This window comes from Protomyctophum bolini, assembly GCF_963924005.1.
Source record: "Protomyctophum bolini genome assembly, chromosome: 15".
NCBI lineage: Eukaryota > Metazoa > Chordata > Actinopteri > Myctophiformes > Myctophidae > Protomyctophum > Protomyctophum bolini.
Genome location: NC_137876.1, coordinates 32102848 through 32126023, shown reverse-complemented (window position 1 = coordinate 32126023; position 23176 = coordinate 32102848). Strand labels below are relative to the sequence as shown.

At 41.1% G+C, this 23176-nt stretch overlaps 1 protein-coding gene across 5 annotated transcripts in view; it reads left to right on the top strand.

Annotated features, from left to right (window-relative positions):
• LOC308330142 (DNA (cytosine-5)-methyltransferase 3A-like) overlaps window positions 1-22812 on the top strand; it is a 52658-nt gene extending 29846 nt beyond the window's left edge. For 4 of the 5 annotated variants that reach the window (XM_080784861.1, XM_080784857.1, XM_080784858.1 and 1 more), the window contains 17 exons: window positions 5884-6363; window positions 7094-7252; window positions 7441-7548; window positions 10293-10449; window positions 10799-10945; window positions 11642-11686; window positions 12058-12137; window positions 12378-12490; window positions 12777-12960; window positions 13162-13246; window positions 13839-13984; window positions 15276-15366; window positions 16574-16722; window positions 17159-17259; window positions 18295-18364; window positions 18810-18928; window positions 19470-22812. In XM_080784861.1, coding sequence (XP_080640987.1) covers window positions 5884-6363; window positions 7094-7252; window positions 7441-7548; window positions 10293-10449; window positions 10799-10945; window positions 11642-11686; window positions 12058-12137; window positions 12378-12490; window positions 12777-12960; window positions 13162-13246; window positions 13839-13984; window positions 15276-15366; window positions 16574-16722; window positions 17159-17259; window positions 18295-18364; window positions 18810-18928; window positions 19470-19635 — 2400 coding nt within the window. In that variant the 3' untranslated portion in view covers window positions 19636-22812. The remainder of the gene's footprint in view (window positions 1-5883; window positions 6364-7093; window positions 7253-7440; window positions 7549-10292; window positions 10450-10798; window positions 10946-11641; window positions 11687-12057; window positions 12138-12377; window positions 12491-12776; window positions 12961-13161; window positions 13247-13838; window positions 13985-15275; window positions 15367-16573; window positions 16723-17158; window positions 17260-18294; window positions 18365-18809; window positions 18929-19469) is intronic. The other variant, XM_080784860.1, reaches the window with a different exon arrangement.
• Window positions 22813-23176: the final 364 nt, after the last annotated feature.

Below are 23176 nucleotides of genomic sequence, written 5' to 3'. Positions count from 1 at the left end.
GTATTTCTTTCTCCCCCATCTCCCAACATATTCCAAAATAACATGTCCCAAAATACATGTGTTCAAATGTCTACACTCCACCAATTTCTCTCTTCTTTTCTTTTTCCACTGACTCCCAATGCACTCCATCACCCCTTGAGCCCTCAGGGTATCATGCTGTACAGAGCTCTAAGTCAGATTAGCCCCTATTGTGCACCCAACATGTCTCTGCACTCTGCCAACGGAATAGAAGACTTGTGTTTTCACTGTTCTTCAATCTGCAGCAAAAGCCCACTATTACTGTATGTACAGTAGGTAGGTTTCCATTGTAGTCATTTCTCTAACCAGGCTCTTGTCCAGGAATAACAATTTGTTGGTTTGAATCTTGAGCTATTTGTGACAACAGAGACTCTTCTGTATGTAATAATCCCAAGTGTGGTGTCTTTTTTGTTTGCCTTTGTCTTTCGACACAGACTGACAGGTTATGTAAGTGCTTGGTATTCCTGAAGCTGTCAGTGACAGGCAGGCGTGCGTAAATGATAAAGACGGCATTGTGTCTCCGGGAACCTCCTTTGCTATTTTCCCCCTCAGACCCAGAGAGCCTGTCTTGCTGGTGTAGCAGAGCTCACACTGTGAGGCCCCCAAAAGGGGGCATTTACAACTGGGAAGAAAGCCAGAGACAAATATCTGCTTCTTATAGCCACTGTACTCTCCCCCTCCCTCTTCCTATGACCCCCCCAGCATTTTCTATGTCACTTTCCCATTGGTTCCAATAGTGGAGTAGTAACCCTAGGCTGTACCTCCAGAGTCAAACCCTTACACCAAAACACGTATCATAAAACCTATAGTATCTTTCCTGCTTTTCTTTAGTAGCTTTCCTGCTGCAGATGACAAGCAATCACTTCAGAGCAAACAGGATCATTTCTCCTACAATTGACTTGTCTGTCAGCCTCTCTCCTTTCCAGCTTGTTGGTCTGAATTGCATGGATGGTGCACAGATCCGTTTCCCCTGCGATATGATGATGTATATGCGGGGGATAGACAAACACACAAAGCCACACGTTGCAGCGGTTAGCACCGCTCAAAAACAACACATTTAAACAAATCTAACTGATGTTGGGTTCGTTTTTGCAGTTCGTTAAGCCATGTGCGATGTGCACCGTCCAAGCAGGGCTGAATAACACTGACTCCAGTGTGGCTGCGCTGGAGCCAAGAGGCCTAACACATATGGCCCAGGCCTTTGAACTTCCAACCAGGCCTACTGTACTGATATTTATATACCACAGTGGAGCCTCTTGATTGAAGAGCACATGTTTCTACTCTGCACGCCGTAACCCCTCCCCATGCTGTCTAGCAAGCCCCCCCTTAAAGGCCTTATTGTTAACCAGACACACTGGATCTCTCTCTCTCTCTCTCTCTCTCATATATCCAGGGATATGCACACTCAAAGTATTTGCAGACCTTGGTGTATGCACTGTGTACATGCATTGCATTTTTATTGCTGAACATCCCTAAACAAAGTATTAGTTGCAACTATTAGCAGCATTCAGGTGTCTCTCTCACACACACACACACACACACACACACACACACACACACACACACACACACACACACACACACACACACACACACACACACACACACACACACACACACACACACACACACACACACACACACACACACACACACACACACACACACACACACACACACACACACACACACACACACACACACACACACACACACACAATTGTATCAGAGAGTGAGTAAACGATATCAGCAAGTTCACTGGGTTTGTGGTACCAACCTGACACTCAACTATTAAGCCTGATTTACACTTGGTTGCACACTGGTGTCGTGCATCAAAAATATCAGATCTACAAGCTCACAATGTGTCTCACACACACACACACACACACACACACACACACACACACACACGCTACTCAACATGCAGCCACTGCTTAATGTATCTGCGGCCCGTTAAGGTCATACCAATAGAAATATAATTAGTTCAGTCATAACTCACGAATAGATTTAACCAATATTTATTGTAGAATGAGAATAGCGTTCGGCTCTCCTACATTTTTCTCCCTGCTCGGCACAATCAAACACCATCATTAAACATTAAGAGCAGGGAAATAGATACAATAACAACCCCCCATGGGGAACATAAATAACAGAGCCCACCGGTGGTGCTGGGGTGGTGGTGGGAGCAAACATCATATAACAACCAGGAACCATAAGCAGAAGGAAGGCAGGAAGACAGTGTTCCCACACCTGAGCCGAAAGCCGCGGACGTTTTCGGCTGTCTCCCAGCTTCTTTTCCGGGTTTTTAGACAGCTGGTGGATGGAAAAGAAGCTCCACCCCCGCGGCAGGTTGCCGCGACGGACATATTCCCGGAAACGCTTGCCCCCACGGCAGTCAGCGGTGGAGCTTAATTTCCATCCACCAGCTGTCTAAAATAATGGAAAAGAAGCTGGGAGACGGCCGAAAACGTCTGGGAGACAGCCGAAAACGCCTGGGAGACAGTCAGAAACGTCCGCGGCTCGCTGGTAGATGTGGCGACAGCTAGAGCATGCAGTGAGTCTAGTGAGCTTAAGTAGCCCGCCCAATTGGTCAGCTGACTGCCACATCAGCGAATGACATGTGGGTCTTGCACACACTGAATACACCCACATAGTAATGCAGCATATTAACTCCTTGAGTATTTGTATCACAGCATGAAACCCCTCGAGTATATCTGACTGAACTAACTTCGCAAGCTATGTGTAATTTATTTTCATTGTTTTGAACAAGATTGTGGGTATTGTTTGTTCCAAGAGAAAGTGGCCCCATGAGTATTAACCACTTATTTATTCACCTGTGATAATCTGTTCATTATGTTCTCTTCACATTTTGTGAATGAAGAAGACTAATTTCATAATGAATTAATCACAATGTTTTTGTTTGAGGTTTGGTTCAAGGATGGAAATGTGGCTGTTTCCTTGATTTTTAAACTAGTCCGTGTAGTCAATACATTTGTAAACGTTTCAAAATAATACTGACACATAGCGTGCGGTTCTTGGACTTTTGGAATTTTGCTTAGTGGCCCCTGGGCCCTGAGCCATCTTAAGTTGAGTAGCCCTGATGTATACTGTCTAATCTATCCCTCTTTCTCTAACCCTCTCTCACTGTTCTTCTGTCTTCATTTCCCCCTCTGCTCTCTCTCTCTCTCTCTCGTGCTATATATTGTACAGTACCATCCATCTCTCCCCACAGTCAATCTGGCCTGGGCCATTAACACTGTGTGTGAGAGAGAAACCTGAGAATGTTTTTGGGGACAGAGTAATGGCATGAGCACAGCTGTGCAGGGGAGACACGTTGAGCCTAATACTATGAGTAGCATGTGTTTACGTACTGCATGTGACTGCGGGTATATACTGTTGTTGGGTCCTGGGACCACTCTGAGATTGTACAAATGGACGCTTATGGGGGTCCCGTGGGCTACTGCATGTGCGTGTGCGCGCGTGCGTGTGTGTGTGTGTGAGTGTGTGTGTGTGTGTGACAGACAAGAGCCTGGAGGGAGTGTGTGATAGATGAATAAACTCAATAAAGTGAGTGCATGTGCATTTTAGAGTGTAGACTATAGAGAGGGAGAAACAGAGACATCAGAATGAGCGCAGCTGTTGGGGATTTAGTGTGTGAGGGGCTTAAATCACGGCTGGGACTCGTCCTCTGATGCGTATCGTGTCATGCATCTAATATAAAATATCAGATCTATAAGCTCACAACGTGTCGCACCGTGACACAGTGTGAGCTTGTAGATCTGATATGTTTGATGCACAACACCAGCATGCAACAGAGTATAAATCAGGCTTAATGGTTCAGTGTCAGGTACCACAAACCCAGTGAACTCGCTTCCAGCAAAGCCTGAGACACTATAGAGTTACTGTACATGCAGTTATTGATGAATAGGTCCTTACAGTCGCAGATAAAAACATGTTTACTCAAGGCTGTATTAGTCCCACTATCTCTATCCACCTTATACAGTAAAGACACACATACAGCAGGATACTTGTAATCATGCATTGTAAAATGCTGTGGATTTTACTGTGTAGAAATGCCTCTTATAGTATTAAGAACAACAACAAAGCCAGTCTATGACATCAATCATGTATGACAGCAAAGTTTCAGCCCAATCCATTCCAACCTACTTTGACTTATACAGGATAAGATTCATTAAAAGTATTCTGGGATATACTTCCTTGTTCTGTGGCAGCATGCACAAGAAGTCTGGTGCTGAACGGTCCAGCGCTTATCAAGATTATCTGGAGAGACGCACATGCAGTTTTTATGCCATTGTTTTTAAACCCTGTAGCACTTTGAGATTTGTGAAAATGTCAAGTGCGTCACAAAAACCCTCTTCTAGTCTGCTCAGCTCCTAGGAGCCACACTGTAAAAGCAGGCCTGGTTAGTATGCATGCTAAACGGGAACAGACCTCATGACATCATGGGTTCAAATCGGTCCAATGATCAGTGTCATACACTAGCTACCCCACAAACAGAAAGGCCTTTAAACATAATCAGAAAACATTCATCCTTAATACAGTTTCACGGTCTGTGGCTAGCGGACACAGACAGACATGCAAATAGTCAACCATCAACAGGACAGGCAAAACAAACACCAGGGTTTAGATGTGTTAACCACTGAATAAATGCAAAAATAGTGCTTTTGGATTTTTTGGACGTTCTTTTTTCATGTCTCCCTCAATCGCCCTCTCTCACTTTCTCCAATGTCTTTGTTTTTCCCGCCATCTATGCATAACTATAGAGTTACTATATACATTGCTGCTGATGAATAGGTCTCACAGTCTGACAGAGATAAAGGAGTGTTTGCTCAGGCTTTAGTAGCTTGACATTCTAGACTGTACCATTCTGTTCATTATGCCTTCTGCCATCTACACTCTATATGCCTTACAATGAGTCTTCTACCACACAAAGGCAAACAGGGAAATTCATGGGTTGTGAAACTGAGAGAATTGTTGAACCAAGATGGGCATTTCACACAAGTAGCATATAACGCTGTAATATTTGCAAAACCATAATCAACACTTCAGACCATGAAAACAGAGAAATCAGTTACTGCTGTCTTTGTTGGTCAGTGCTGTTGATAAGTCTTGAAGATTTATACAGCATGAGGGAAATGGTATCTTAAATGGCTACTTCAAAATGGTATGTCAAAACAATTAACAGGTTTTGTAAGTGTATTTAAAAGGTAAAAGGAGTGATGTTTCTATCATTTGAAAGCTAGCCTTTGCGTTATAGATTTGTCCAGCGGTTCATATGAATGGCCTAGCCTACATTTGCACATATTAACCCATTTCGACACCAAATCCTGTCAGTGGTTCTCAAACTATTTCATGTCAAGGACCCCAAAAACGATATGAAATTGGCCGCTGACCCCCATCTGAAAATGTGTTGTTCCAGGGACACGCCAGAAGCAAAGATAGTTAAGAGTAAAAAATGTACACTCTGAAAGAATATAAATTTGAAATTTGAAAGGCCTACAAAGGCCTACAAGCTCGTAGCACGGCACCGCTTGTAGATCTGTTATTTTTCAATAGCTAAAGTATAACATAAATTAATGCTTAAAACACCAAACAGGGTTCCCGCCCAGAATGGGTTAAGTATAAATTGTCTCTACTATTTATGCTATTTGTGTATCACTGCTAACAGAATAGTGTATGAACAGCACATGCAACCATTTAGATTTTGCATCTCTGAATTTACGTTTCTATTCTGATTTTGATGTAAGAGACAGGACCAAATTCAGGGTCTGTTCCTTTTTTTCTGCACAGTTTCCAATCCATTCCATAGCTGACATCTCTGTTGTCCATGGGATTGCTTTTCAGGCAGACAAGAAAAAGCTTGTACCAGTGATGAACGCGATGGAAGACCATGAGGAGATGGAACCAGAAGACCATGAGGACCATGAGGAGATGGAACCAGAGCCCCAGAAAGAGGTTTCAGTGATCAAGCGTCCTCTGCCACAGAAACAGCAGCAGCCCCAGTCATACTCTCAGCGTCAACTCCAGTCTCATTCTCATCCTCATTCTCAGCCTCATTCTCATCATCAACCTCAGCCTCATTCTTACCCACAGACTCAGTCTCAACCTCAGTCCCATCCTCAGTCTCAACCTCAGCGGCAGCCCCAGTCCCATCCACTGCAGAAGCAACAATCACAACCATCACCGTTGCCACCACAGCATCAGCAGCAGCAGCAGCCCACTGACCCTGCCTCCCCTACTGTGGCCACAACCCCTGAGCCAATGGCCATTGGAGGGGGAGAGAAGACATCCCCCAAATCTGCAGACACTGAGCCAGAATATGAGGTACAAACAGTTAGTTCACTGACCATTATGCTCCTTGTGAGTCATCAGGAGGACCAGAGTTTGAATTACACTTCCATCATGTCCTCTCTCTCTCTCTCTGACCTTGGTTTCCTGTCTATCTATGTTCTCCTATCTAAATAAAGCAAAGAATAAATTGCCGTAAAATATATATACATTTTTTCATGTGCTATGGTTTAAAAACACCAACTAAAATAAAATAGAAAACCACACACACACACACACACACACACACACACACACACACACACACACACACACACACACACACACACACACACACACACACACACACACACACACACACACACACACACACACACACACACACACACACACACACACACACACACACACACACACACACACACACACACACACACACACACACACACACACACACACACACACACACACACACACACACACACAGGGACAAGGAGGTATTAAGCAAAGATATTTATCAGGCACTGACTACTAGACTAATGCAGTTTTTCAATAGAGACTATTGGGAAAATGGGATTTCATTATCTTTCACCTAATCTCCCGAATCTCACAATTTTGAATTATCACAAATGATTTGTATATTTGTTCATTTAAACTAGTGTCTATGGCCTGTCAGCAACCCTAAGGCGACATTTTAGAAATGTATTTTAAATTAGACCGTTTGGTTGGTGTGGTTATGTGAAATCTTTATTATATCGGTCTGCAGGATGGCCGTGGTTTTGGCATTGGAGAGCTAATTTGGGGGAAGCTGCGGGGGTTCTCTTGGTGGCCTGGTTGTATCGTGTCCTGGTACGTGACGGGTCGGAGTAGAGCTGCAGAGGGAACCAGATGGGTCATGTGGTATGGAGATCGAAAGTTCTCAGTGGTGAGTGTGACAAAATATTTCTCATCATTCACTCAATTTTCTTTTTAGATTTGTAGTTTTACACTTTATCAGGCTGTTTTTGTAAGACAGAATGTTGTATAACCTCATCTGCACAATTGTCCTTTCCTTTTTTTAAAGGTACTAAAAAAAAGTTTAATTTCTCCGTTTTTCTGTTCTCTCCCTCACAGGTCTGTGTAGAGAAACTCATGCCTTTAAGCTCCTTTTGCAATGCCTTTCACCAGCCAACCTATAACAAGAAGCCGACATACAAAAAAGCCATCTTTGAAGTACTGCAGGTGAGCATACTGTATATTCGGTGTAGGGCTGGGGTGCTATGGGATTTTTGTTACCGTGGTAACCGTCGGTATGACGATAATTACCGCACATATTAAATAAATTCCAAGTTAACTGACGATAAATACTAGATAGCTGATGCTGAGAGCCTTAGCCAAACATATATGATAAATTAAAAGGCTCCAGCCGCTGCTGTTCCACCACGCCAGCAGCAACCATTTGGTTTGTGCTCGTTTTACATTATTGCTGACATGATTAGACTGAGCTTCACTGATTCCGGGTTTATTATGATAGACTTTTCATTTCATATCACACCATATGTACGTAGGCCTAGAACTTAGGTCGGCAAAACAGCACGAAAAGAAGAAGAAGAAAAAATAGATCTATTTTATTTTTATTCTTTTTTTATTTTACCACGGTAATGAACCCGATACCGCGCTATGCGTTACATACCGGCGGTATGGCGATATTGCGGTTATTGCACCCAGCCCTAATTCGGTGTCTAATTCACTGAGAAAGAAGGCATAGCTTGTATACATCTATAAAATATGTTCTTCTCTCAGTGTCATTATACTGTGTACCGGTATATCTATTATGCACAAATTTCTTAGATAGTGGAAGATTACAGTTTCTATTTCAAACTGTATCGCTCATGCCATGCTACTCGTGATTGAATCCAGAGCCTTGTGGTCCTAAGGTGACTGACTGAGCCAACACTAGCCACAATTTGCAACTCTAGATTTTTGTCTCCACCAGGCCGAAGGCATGGGGAGAGAGTATGTTTTGCACTCCGTCCGTGTGTGTCCGTGTGTCCGTCCGTCTGTTAACAGCTAATCTCTGGCACCGTTAACCCGGTCGATGCCAAATTTTGTACACATTCCCTGGATGCCAACGATGAACCTCTGCCTCAAATTCTCCAGAACGGCCTGTTAAAGAGGCCCGACTTTTGAAAATCTATATATACTAAATCTATATATTACTCCTCCAGATTCTGTCCAAAAATCCTGCAAATCGTTTCACACTATCTCTATAGTCATGTGTTCAAGACGGATCTCTTCGATATTTCATATTCCATCGTAATTGGCTAAAATTGGCTTTCAAAGTTTTGAGTGCAGGATTGGCCTGTTTTTAACAAAAAAACTCAAATCATGAACGCAGCGTACGTGAAATCTTTCACAGACTTTCCTACTAAACTGAGGAATATATCCCACCCTTTTCACATTGGCCTGTTATAGCGCCACCAACAGGTGGACTTTTGCAAAACACATTTTTGGAACAAAATGCCTCAAATCATGAATGCAGCGTGCAATTTATGTGAAATCTTTCACAGACTTTCCTACTAGGCTGAGGAATATATCTCACATTTCACATTGGCCTGTTATAGCGCCACAGGTGTGCAAAACAAAATCGTTTAATACAATCTGATCAGATCGCAAACGCAAATTGGATGAATGGGTAGTCAATGGAGGGTATTGCAACTCTAGATTCATCCCATTATAAAAACAATCTAGAGTTGCAAATTGCAGCTAAGCCAACACAAGAAGCCTTATCCAGTAGAAGCATAAAGTTACTTAATTAAAGTGATCCCAAAGGGGCCAGTTGCCAACTTGTTATTTCAACAAGACATATGCTATGCACCGTTTCAAAATTAAAACAGGGGTGAGGGAATAACAGGCCACACCAAAGGGAGGAACAACAGCAGAAACCTTTTAAACTTGGCTGTGGCGACTCAAATCATAATATAAAACGTAACATTGACTCACTCGTTAATTTTATCTCTGCGGTGCTGGTCCTTCTGTCCTGAATGGAGTCACTCAGCAATGGCATCAGTCTCCTACACCTGCTGCTGCTGCACCTGTTTGTTGATATATCCACATGGTCGACATAATATATGTATCCAAATGTGTGTCCATGTAACAGTCCTTGGCCCTTGATGAAAAAGTTGGCAACAGTACTACCAATATAGTTTTTGGTAGTAAAACTATTTGACTGTTGTGTTCCATTCAGGTAAACAGGGTGCTGCTATTGTGCATGTTAGCTCACTGGAAATGCTCTGCTACACTGGAACAGAGCCTTAATTAGTAGCATTGGTGACAACTGTGTTTGTTTACCCTACAATTCCCTGTCAATATGGCTGCAGTGAAATAGGTCTATTACTGTAGCTCGCTTAACAAACAGTCACATGCTTGACAAACATGACAAAATATAATAATGATTGTCTGATAATTAATAATTTATCTGGTATAAATGTATTCATTTTCAATATAGTTCAGAAAGTTAGAAATCAGTTCAGTTTCCTCCTAGAGTGACTCATCTAAGTAAGTAGCCTTGCCAAGCCATGAGGCCCATAGGGCAGGAGCCTATCTCCTGTTTCTGTAGCGTGAGGCAGCTTGATGTACAAGTACATCCCCTGGACATGACGCTAGTATGTCGCAGGGACTTACCCCCAATCCAACCTGAGTGTCAAGCAGGGAGGCATTGGGTCCCATTTTTACAGTCTTTGGTATGACCCGGCCAGGGATTGAACCCCAACCTCCCAGTCTCAGGGCTGACACTCTAACCACAAGGCCACTGAGCTGGTTCATCTAGCATCTTTCTAATTTTCTCATGTTATGGAAGTTGCTGATAGGATAATAGCAGGTTGGTAATATGTCAGATGTAGTTTAGATACGATGAACATTTCATAGGCTAGTTGGTTGTTTTATTTCCCCCAAAACTGAATGTTGTATATTATATTTTCTCACAGGTGGCAAGCAGCAGGGCAGGCAAAGCCTTCATGGCCTGCCCTGACACAGATGAAACGGAAACATCCAAATCAGTGGACATGCAGAATAAGCAGATGATTGAATGGGCTATGACGGGGTTCCAGCCCACTGGGCCCAAGGGGCTAGAGCCACCAGAGGGTAAGAGGAAGTCTGCCAGTTAGATAAGCTAAAATGAATTTAAAGTCATTTTTTAAATCGAGTTAAAGATAGTCAACTGGGGTGACTTTATGGCCATGGTCTGTACACACTCAGTATTGTAGTTTACATCTCGCTGCGCTGCTTGGAATAATTTGGAAATAGATAAATACATGAATAAATAATAATAAACTAGCTTCTTTGTTGCCCGTCCCATTGTACCAAAAACAATTAAGGTAATTAGAGATAGAAAGGTAGAGAAATTAAGAATGAAATGAAGGGAGTCAGCATGAATTAAATAAAGATGTTAAACACATTACCAACTGTCTAATATCACGTGCCGCTTCACCAGAGGAGCGTAACCCATACAAAGAAGTTTACCCAGAGATGTGGGTGGAGCCGGAGGCCGCAGCTTACACGCCCCCTCCAGCCAAAAAGCCTCGCAAAAGCACAGCAGAGAAGCCCAAGGTCAGGGACATCATTGACGAAAGGACAAGAGGTAAGCTGCCTTGTTAATGGGGCTAAAACAGCAGTCATGAACCCTATATCCCGTCCCTTGGGGAGAACTCAACTGAGTTAGTGCACGGAAGAAAATGGACAAGAGGCCCATTAGCTGGGCAGATTTAAAGGGGAATAGCACTCATTTGTGTGACGTCAACAGGTGTAATGTCTGGAGCTGCAATAGGAGACTGATTGTGTTGACTGCATAGGCCCACCCAGTCTGCGTTTTTATTCACACAGATTCTATAGAGGCCTTTTAACCAAGGAATTCTCCCAATTGTAATCTCCCAGTCACCTTTTCCCAGTGGATTCTATGTAGGGCATTAGGAATTTATGTGGCTCCAACTTTCACTCATTGAATGAGAGTACTTTGAAATCTTTCTGCCTTTACCTAATCTTTGTATCCTTTGTGGGTTAACCCTGACCCTTGTTTTTACTGTACTGCTGTACCGTTTTCAAACTTCTAATAACAAAGTATTCAATCAATCAATCAATCAATCAATCAAATGTCACATCTACATCTAGTAGATTTATCAACATCATAATGTGTTGTTTAGCTGCAAATATTAAAAGCGAAAACAATAAGTTTACTTTCAAACTGTCAACCTCTGAAATGGGCTGTTGAGAGAAAAAGACTAATCATGAGCATTGTCCTATCCGTTCCTCAATCAGTTGTTTTATGTTGTGTTTTCAGAGCGGCTTGTTCATGAAGTCAGACAGAAGTGCCGAAGCATAGAGGGTAAGTGATGTGTTCTCTGTGTGTTCTGGCCACCAGTGGGACCACAGGGCTTCTCAGGGAACATAAACACATAGATTAATTGCCCTTGAGGTTGATTAACACTGCATGTGTGGCTGTGCTAATGTTAACCACTTCTCACCACATGTCATTCAAATCCTCCAAAATGTATGTATACTTTGTTGTAAATGGCTATTTTTGGATTTATGTATAATTTTCTTATGAGATCTAACTATTCAAATACTTGTATTGAAGTGTGAGGATTTTCATTGTGTGACAGCGGAGTGTTCGCACCTCTGGGGGCGATGTGTGTGTGTTTGTTTACTGTTGGTACGTTTGTGTCTGATATGCTCCGTTGCCCTGTTTATACACAGACATTTGCATCTCCTGTGGAAGTCTGAATGTTTCTGTTGAACATCCATTGTTTGCTGGAGGAATCTGCCAAAGTTGTAAGGTAAGCTCTGGTGTAGTGGCTTTGAGCGGATAGTTATGGATGTAGAAAACATTTTGAGCATAAAAAAGCCTAACAAAAGTCTTTCATGCATATAAATGCATCCTGTTTTCTGTATCTTTTGTCTAATATTGAGTGTACACTGGATGTTATGCCGTCGTGCAAACCAAATTTTCCATTTGGGGACAATAAAAGTTTCAAGGGCACATTTCCAGCTGCCTTTAATCCGTCTCCCTGTTGCAGAACTGCTTTCTAGAATGTGCGTACCAGTACGATGACGATGGCTACCAGTCATACTGCACTATCTGCTGTGGGGGACGAGAGGTCCTCATGTGTGGAAACAACAACTGTTGCCGGTGAGAGCTGCTTTATTCTGCTTATATAACTGCTTGCTCTTTTATGTATTCAGATGGTCTGCATTTCTGTAGTGCTTCTATCAAAAAGCACTTTAGAATGGATTTCACAAAATATTAAGATTTTTGAGAATCTTTTGAAATACTTTGAAAATGTTGTAATTGCGCCCCCAAAAGATCTCTTCCCATAAAAATGGGTATGCAACCCAAAATTGGGTCCCAGCCAATTGTTTTGGAAACTGATTTACACATGACCATAATGATAAAAGCCCTTCATTTGTGTGGGCAGGTGTTTCTGTGTGGAGTGTGTTGATCTCCTGGTGGGGCCAGGTGCGTCCGTTGCAGCTATTAAAGAGGACCCCTGGAACTGCTACATGTGTGGTCAGAAGGGTGTGTTTGGTCTACTGGAGCGCCGTACCGACTGGCCATGCCGTCTGCAGCATTTCTTCGCTAACAATCATGACCAGGATTTTGTAAGTGCTGCACCTTATTCTTACTCACAAAGTGTTGCGATGTGAGCTTGTAGGTTGGCTATTTTCTGTACACAATCCCAATGTATAAGTCAGGCTTTAATCCCAATCACTACTTCATGCAGTTGTAGTTTCCATCAAATTTGTCTAATTTCTTCTGATTTTGTTTCCCCCCCCTGACCCTTTTTTGGTGTCATTTTTCAGGCACCACCAAAGCTATACCCCCCAGTCATGGTGGAGAAGAGGAAACCCATTCGTGTCCTATCACTATTTGATGGCATAGCAACAGGTTAGACCAGAAGGAATTCCCCTCTGTCCTCTAACAAAACACCCTGCAAAAAGTCCCTGTCTGTACAACAGCTTCTCCCTGTATTAGGTTACATCAAAGTGTCCCACTTCTTACTAAATACATAACACTGGCACATAAATGCAAAGGCAGCTTAAATCTATTCATACGGCTCCCTTCCATACAATTTTCTCCCTGCAGAGAACAGATAATTGCTCTTGTCTATTAAAAATGTTGCATCTCTAAAATGGAAATTTTCAGGAATTTCATTTGCATTTTGTGTGTGTGTGTGTGTTTACAGCCAATCCAAACTCTTTTATCTTCATGTCACCTTTTTGGGTCAGAACAGGAGAGAAAATGAAAAGCATGTGGTTGGGCTAGGTCTATAGAATGACAATCCATGTATCTGTCAATTTAATGGCTGTATTAATTTTATTTGACCTTTGTTGGGTCTGAAGAAGACCATATAGGCTTGATGTAACAATAAATTACACTTAAGGGAGTTTATATCATGAAACGTTTTCTTAGTTTTTGGTCGGATTATGTTTTATAATCGATTACATTGATTGATTCGATTGGCTGTTGATCCACACAGGGTTGCTGGTGCTGAAGGACCTGGGTATCCACGTTGAACGCTACATCGCATCTGAGGTGTGTGAAGACTCCATCACTGTGGGTATCGTCCGGCATCAAGGCCGCATCATGTATGTCGGCGATGTGAGAAACGTCACACGCAAACATGTGAGTTTACACACATCTATATGAAATCCATCCATCTATCGTATGAAAAAAATTATATCAAGGAGGGATGAAGGGAATGAGTGAATATCAATAAATCTGGTCCTTTCTCCTCCCTCCCAGCTGAGATTATGACACATTATATTTTAAAATAAGCATTGGATAAGCATTAGCATTGGATAAGCCAGACCTGACTGGCCCAAAAAAGAACTAGAAATGCACTCTGTCGAGGTGCCAACTTGCCAACTTGCACACAAGTAGGCCATACATGGCCTATTTGTGCGCAAGCAGAGGGCGAAAGTACTGCTACTAACTAATGTCTATTCTATTACAACTGCTGTTCTAAATCCTTTAGACCCGTTATTGACCTTATGCCAACCTTGAAACGTTAGTTACATCACCATCAACAGCCAATAAGGGACCACCATTCTTACCCTGACATACATACTGTACATACATACGAACGCACACACACACACACACACACACACACACACACACACACACACACCCAGCCGATCACCAAACGTACCTTAGTTTCGTCATCAGCCAATCCCTGATTGGCCAATGGACAACACCGACATACGGAGCCGCTTACAGTACTTGCAAGCTCTGCTTGCACAAGTAAATACGTGCGCAAGTAAAGTAAAACTGCTGTTCCAAATCTTTACCAGAGACATGCTTTAGACATGCTAATGACCTTATACCAACCTTGAAACGTACCCCTGCTATGTCACCATCAACATGCCGACATACACTTACATACCCTCTACCGACCTTATACCAACTTTGTAACCTACTCTAGTTACTTCATTAAGATTCGTGAACAACACCGACCTACATACTTACCAAGCCGGTCGCAGTACCTTTTACCTTCCCAACATTGAAACCTATCTTAGTTACGTCAACATCAACAACCAATAAGGGACCACAGAGGACACGCCTACATACCATACATACGCAGACTACCACAGTACTTGCGCTCTAGTAATTACCTTAAAGATATGTCCCATATTTTCTTTCATGCCTGGCCTATCAGTTAGCCCTCAATTACTACACATAAACCAAATATCCCTGTTAGCTCACTTCTCCTTCTTAACCACTTTCGACCTGGCGTCCCTCTCCTGCGTATGTCATTATAGGCCCATAAGCAACATCCAAATCTTAACATTTTTAAAAGATTGTTAAAATAGCAGATCTACATGCCCAAAATGCTTTACATTGCATCACACTGTTTCTGTACTGTAGTGTGGCAATTTCACTCTTTTTGTTTCTTCATCTCCTGTCTCTAAAGATACAAGAATGGGGTCCTTTTGACCTAATTATTGGCGGCAGTCCATGCAATGACCTCTCCATAGTGAACCCTGCTAGGAAAGGTCTGTATGGTAAGTCTTGACAAACCCATTACTTTTATACTGTATTCTATTGCCAAATTCCGATTCTCTTCTTTCGGCCTCCTCACCTCCTCCATCCTTCAATCTTTTCCCAGAAGAAGTGATGTAAAAATGGAAATCTGTTTAGTTATTGGATACTGCGGCCTACCGTCTCCCCAGCTATGTGATGTAAGCTGCACGCCGGGAGAGGGGATCCAAAAGCCACGAAATGTTTGATCTGCTCATATTCTAATCATGTAAACATGTTTTTTTGTGCCTGCCAGATGGATATTTATTTTATGTTCGTGCTCTTGCACAGTCACAGTAAGTTACTTAACCGAATGACTCTACACTGCCTATGCCAGCAATTTATGTTAATTTGTATCCACTGCTATCCAGCAATATATCTGGTAATTGGTATTCCAGTTAAAAAGCCTTTTAATTGACGTCGATTCTAAATAACACTACACTGAGAGAGAAGTGTTCGCATTCCTTTGGGAGGGACAAGGAAACAGTGTGAGTGAGAGGCAACAAGGCTATATGGTATAAAGAAGGAAAGGAAACATTGTACGGCATGCACCATTGATGCACCTGGGAGGCAAACATTATATTTGAAGGATTGTGTGACTGTTGTAAGTATTGGTTCAATAAAATAATTAAGACATATGACACATTGTTTTCTGATCGCTTGGTTTTCAAAGTGCATGCTATATAAATGTATTGAGGTATCTAAAGAGCGCAGAGTATGTTTCTGACTGGGCAATATGAGCTGATAGGCTTTTTATAATTGATAGTCTTGCAATGACAGCCCATATTTACACCTCACTCAGTCAGAAGCGTACTCTGCTGTTTAGATACCCAATTAAATTATAATAGTGTACTGTACATCAAATAACAAAACTTCAGAAAATGTGTGATGTCTTAATTTTCTTGCCGCAATAATATTTTCTACAAGAGTCACAATCCTTCAAAGATGTGTTTATTCATACATACGCTTGTCCACAGGCCTCTTAGACTTCAATGCATTCCATCAAACTCTCAGCTGCAGTAGGCCTCCCAGTGCGTTGAATCTGACAGCTGGAATTGCCGAACCAAGAAAGTGATGTTTGTTGTTTCCTTCTTTACATGGCCTTGAGGGATGTGAGGTTGGAAAAAAAAGAGAATTGAAATTTGGCTACTGTTCGATGCAGTGTGTGAAATGTGTTTCTCTGTCCTGTAGAGGGCACCGGTCGCCTGTTCTTCGAGTTCTACAGGCTGCTACATGAGGCCAGGCCGAAAGAGGGTGACGACAGGCCTTTCTTCTGGCTCTTTGAGAACGTGGTGGCAATGGGCGTCAGTGACAAGAGAGACATATCCCGCTTCCTGGAGGTCTGCCGCTTTACTGATCATTAACAGCATCACCTTGGCAGCCTTTATAGGATGGGGCATTCCTTGATATAATGTGCTCATTTGATGCATGCCTGTGACTAATGTGTTGTTTTACTCCCCCTTGTGGCTCTAATTTGACATTTACAGTATATGAGTTTAAACTAAGTACAGCGCTCATTCTTAGTGCTTCTTTAGTTTTATAGTACGGTATTTCCCTCAATAATGTTTTTATCACATGGCATAGGCCAGGGTCTTTAATAGGTTGATTAGACTATTATGTTGCATATGCATGTTATGTAAGACCCCCCAAATTGTTTAAAAAGAAATACACATAAGAAATGGGGGTGTATGGTGTCATGCCATACCAAAGCTAAACCATAGCATCTTGCTTTAGCTCTTGTCTGAGCAGTGTATTGTTTTGTGTTTCTGTGATCAGTGTAACCCAGTGATGATCGATGCCAAGGAGGTGTCTGCTGCCCACCGTGCACGATACTTCTGGGGTAACCTTCCTGGCATGAACAGGTTGGTGGTAGAATGGTGAGGGATAAAGCAGGCTGTGACTTATAGAGCAGGCAATGGGAAGCAGCTAAACCCACAAGCACAACCTGAGCAAAACATAACACAACAGGCAGACAGACAGACAGACGGACAAAGATCTTTACAATTGAGAGAATTCCACGCCCACAACGCCCATAGAGCGCTGGTTCAGCTGGCCAAGTCATAGATAGACCATGACGTATGCGGAAGTGCCGTTCACACCTGTGCTTTGTGGCCGTGGTACGCCACTGCCTTTACCTCTGCGTTTTCAACCCAGCTTGGTGGCCCCTGACCAATCACAGTGGGACTTTCCTTCATTAATGCTGATGAGATGATGATGATGAGATGAGATATACTTTATTGAAATTTGTCTTGGGCAAATAATGATGATACAATTGACAGTGCTGAGTGGGAATCCGGACGGACCGGCAGTTGTCCAGAAACAAAAAGGCACAAATGCTGCATCTGTCTGCCCACAGGTCTGTGTAGGACGCACCAAATGTCTCTGTCTCTGGTGGGGGGGGGGGGGGGGGGGAGCATCAGCTTCTCATATCTATGCCCACCCTAGTGTAATGCTTTATTGGGTCGTCCACTCACAGTTAACAGTCTTTGTATTGAGTTGTACTTGAAACACAACAGCAGTTTTTAATGACATTAGGGATAACATCTATATTTGGTCGATAGATTGTATGGTAGTGGGTACAGCGAGTATGTACAGTACTCTGACAATAGGTACAAGAGGTATTGCATAACCGGGTGGAGCATGCATTCCCAAATTTCATCTTTCCGACTTACATCGTTCTCGACTTGCTTGGTCCCTGAGTAGACCTACTGTAGCACCTTTAACCACTTGAACCCCAGCATTAGCCAAAAATAGCAGCTTGTTGCATCGCATTGTGAGCTTGTAGATCGGCTATTTGGTGTAGACAGAAAAATGTGGTCGAGGTAGTTCTAACTCAAGTCCATTTTACTAAGACTACAGGAAGGATTTAAGTGCCTGATTGTTTGATCATTATTTGTCTTTCATCCCTCTAGGCCTCTGTCTGCAATGTATTCTGACAGGCTGGGACTTCAGGATTGTTTAGAGCATGGCAGAATCGCAAAGGTATTTATTTAGCATACCAATAAACTATGTCAGTGGTTTTCAACAGTTTTTATGTAGGACCCCAAATTAATATGTATGTATTATTTTTGTTTTTGACTGTGCAAGGGGCCCCATATAAGATTTGTGTTGTTAAAGGGCAAGAACACTTTTGGTAGAGGTTTGGGTTTACCTATAACTCCAGAGGTGGGCAAGAAATAAATAAAAAAGTCAGTCTTTTAGCCTGTAAACAAACACAAGCTAAGCTGGTTCAGACAATAAAGAATACATCACAAAACCCATTACTGTTTGTTTTTTAAATTAAAAAATAATTAATTTGCTGTTGATTTCAGATCCAGTCCGGGTTTTCGTCTATAAATATAAAAATATTCACACTTTTTAGCAGATCTACAAGCTCACATGAGTGACTGTGAGTGTACTAATGTTTCTCTATTTTATCTCTCTGCAGTTTGAAAAGGTGAGGACTATTACCACCAGGTCTAATTCTATAAAACAAGGCAAAGACCAGCACTTCCCAGTCTACATGAATGAAAAAGAAGACATATTGTGGTGTACTGAAATGGAAAGGTAAGAAGTACTGTAGGGCTGCAATTTTATTATTGCATTATTTCTTAGTGATTATTCTACTTATTACTTTTTGATTAATAGAATAATCAAGACCACTTAAGCCCTATTTTATACTGCATCAAATATAGTACAAATAAAATAGAAAATTGCTCATCTACAAGTTCGCAACACGCTGTGAGCTTGTAGATTTGCTAATAGTGATCGATTATGAATCTATTATTTTATTCAATTATTGATTATCAATGAATGTTTGATATAAAGGGCCACATAAGGCAGCGGGTAGAGTATTTAGATAGCACTTCAAAAGGTTAGAAGTTAATTTCCCCCATTCGGACCACCACCCATGCTAAAAATGAATGCAGTCATGGTAGTGTAAAGGTGCTGTGGATAAAATTGCATGTGACTCAAAGCCTTAAGAATGTCCTCCCCTCTCTCTCCCGCTGTCTTTCTCTCCTGTTTGTCTGTGTCTCTGTCCATCTTCCCGTCTGTTTGTCTGTCTGTGTTTGCTTTCTCCCCTTGGTCTGCTGGGTTGCCATGCCAGGATCTTTGGCTTCCCTATCCATTATACAGATGTGTCTAACATGAGCCGCCTGGCGAGGCAGAGGCTTCTGGGGAGGTCATGGAGCGTCCCAGTGATCCGCCACCTGTTTGCTCCACTCAAAGATTACTTTGCTTGTGAGACAACGAAGACGAGTGCGGAGCACTGAGCAATGAGACGACTCACACGGAACCATTCATGACACCCAGCTTTGGTTCTGTGAGCCTTGCTACTCAGATTATACTGTCATATAACTTGGAGGAATGAAACATGGACATAGAAATTTGACATTATTTCTTGTATTTTCCAATGTAATTCTTATTCTATTTAATTTTTTGATATGTCATTTTACCTTTTAGCAGTGTTATCCAGTTTTTATTTTTTATTTTATTGATTTATTTGTGCAAGCTATACTTGAGGACTTGCTTTCTTCTCAAGACACTGAGAAAGAAAAGTGCTATCTATCGGATTTAAAACGAGACGAAGATGTAATGGAAGACACCTGAAATACAGCTAGGGATGTTAAATTTAACAATTTTATCAGCCAAAGCATTTAACAGTTAAATGCTTTGGCTGATAAAATTACATCAGCTGAACATCAGGTGCTGGACTACAACATCAGAGGTGGACTACAACTCCTACGTAAAGTGAAGCCACGCTTCCATCTACTGAGCCTCATAGGCACCTTTTCCACCAAAATAATTTTGGTTCTAGAACTTCTGTTCTAGATTGTTGGAACCTTGGTGCTTTCACGGAACCAGAGGCCATTTTTTGGTTCAGTTCCGAACCAACTTTTAGGGTTCTGAACCAGTTCATCTTCAGTGGAAACACTCTGAACTGGTTCAATATTAGGCGGGGGAAAAGAACCGAACTGGTTCAACCCCGGTGGAAAAGGGTCCATAGAGATGTGGTGAAAAAGTTGATTCAGTGTCTAGACAGCTGTGTCTCGGAGAATCCGAATCACCAGATCACATATACCTCTTTGTTTACAGTTCATATATATACACAACTGAAGGTTATAAAGGTACTACTGTAATATGGTTACAACACCATGGTGCTCAAATATGATAAGAAACATCACAGCCCATGTGGCATGACAACCTAGACGACAAGACATGCAGCTCTTTTAAACGGTCGCTTGGAAACCCGTTTTCCGTTTTGACGTTTTCACACTTTTGAAAAGAAATAAACAAAAAAAAACATCATGCTGTTCTGTTTTACTTCAAAGAAAATAGGACTGCATATCCTCTTATCCGAGTTTTACAGCTTTTATAAATGATTCTACTGGTGCTTATTTAATCACTCAGCCTCGCTATGCTCAGGCCCCAACTACCTGTGAAAATTAAGCTAGCCACATGGGAGATGATGTTTTCTGTCATTCAAGGAAGAAGAAAAAACCTTGAGATCAAAGTCTGTGGTGAACTACTTTTTTCTAGTTTCATCCTGACCAGTGACATTACTGTACAACTGTTAGTAAGTGTGGTTAATGGAGAGAGGGTAACCAGGTGTTTCCAAAAAAATCCAGGTGAACCTCCCCTACTTCCACCTCTGCAAACTGAGGAGAAAAAAAGAGAAGAAAAAAACCCTAAACAAACAAAACTGTCAGGTGCAAATCTTCAATAATATGGTGCGGCTTCACAATGTTCTACCCTTTTATAGCAATTTTGTGCTGTTTTACCAACAATATAAAGCACTTTTATATGTACACTTCCTTTTATTTCCTTGATATCTTAAGGGAAATCTTGGTTCTTGAATTGTTTTGTTTTATGATGTGAACTGATACTACCCTTGTGTAATACTTTCTGTATACAGTAGGGCTGTGCCAATAGAAGTGAAAGATTGGATATTGATATGTGAAACATGTATTTGACACATTGTACAGTCAATGGAATGAAATTTGCTGTCCCTCTCTTGCATCATTCATATTGTCCTCCGTGGTTAAGCAGTGACACACTGTTGCCACCCCATTGAAAGAATGTCTATTTCTATTAAGATTGTAAAATTTAAGGCAGAGTTTTAAGGAACTATGTCATTTGTATTATATTTTGTCCCCTTGTGAAACAGAGTTTGTCCCCATAAAATTAGTAGTACAGAAATAGAAAATGTTTATATTTATCCAAATTTGGATTGCTTTCAAAACATCGAAATTCTCTTGATTGTAACCTTTAGGCTAAATATGGAGGATTTAGGCTGTAGTTTGTCAGAACTCAAAACTGGCAAGATGTTATTTTCTCAAGCTTGGCGATCAAAACAAAACATGTTATACTTATTTATGTGATATTTAAGTATTCAAAATGACAAATGTTTTGGGAAATTTAATTTCATAGTGTAATTAAGTTCTTAAGTGACCTTATTGACGTTTTTTGTCCACTGCCCCTGGGTTGATATGAAACCTTGTGCTTTGGCATATCATCGCTGTCGGACGGAAACCTATATGTGCAAACTGCAAATACTGTTACTTTACATTAAATGGAAAAGAATAACCTGTGTTTCAATGGATCCAATGTAGTCATTATTTAGTCACATTTGGAATTGATTACCATGGTGTCCCTAGGCATGCCATTGTAACCAGCTTTCTCTACCTAAAAAGAAAATGCTGATCTACAGTACAAGCTCACAACGCATGATTATGTAATGCATTATGAGCTTGTTATATTTGTGCTACTTTTGTGTGACACTGTCATAAGACACAATATGAAATAGGGCATTAATTTATGAAAAAAAAATATGAAATATGGAGATACAAGGTTTCTGCCCAACAGCGACAATATTATTTTGACCAGATATAATTTCCCCCTCTTCCACAGAACATGCAACGGTTGTATTGCAACCCTAATTTCTTTGTAAGTTATGTACATAGTTTTGCTGTTGCTGTTTCCAATTTGTTTTTGTTTTGTTATTACGTATGAGATGTACAAATATAATTCTTTTGCTAATATATATATATACACCATGAAATTAGAAAATCTTAGATTAAAAATGGAAAATCAAATGAATGAAACATTTGATTCAAAACATACTTTGAGCATTGATAGGTGAGACTCCACAAGTCTAATTCTTTTTAGTACTGTTAAATTGATTTGATCTTCTTTTATTTTTTATTTTTTGTGATAAGTGAATCGTGGTTAAAATGTCAGCTGACCTAAATGGAGGCCTGCAGAACAGCTTTAAGGTGGATGGTTTAAACTTCACTGCACAGCCCTACATGGTGTTGTTTCATGCTTTTATTTCTGTTGCCCGTTTTAAAAGAGCGGTTGTAGGTGTTTCCAATGGTGCTAAACATTTTATCTAATCAAGAGGAAAATATATTTGATTTGAAGAGAAATAAAACTTGTATGGACAATGACTGTTTTTAAGTTCCTTGTAGTAAATGGGGATGAAGCACTATAATTTCACTCGTAAAATATATCAACAAAGGTATTTTAACTTTGTACTTGAAAAGAAAAGTAACAATAACAGTTAATGAAAGTTTACTATATTGTTTTAGCCTAGAGATTGCTGTAGTCAGTGCTATCTGTGGGGAAAATATTCGTAAGGGGAAAAAATATCCAAATAACTTTTACTGTAGCATAATGTATTCTTAATACACATCACATCTTAATCCTACATTCCATGCCATAATATCCTCGATGTCTGTTTTTTTAAAACAATTATTTTTTATTGATGCATACCTTTTCTTTATTTGTTCTTATTTTTATTTAGTTTTAGTT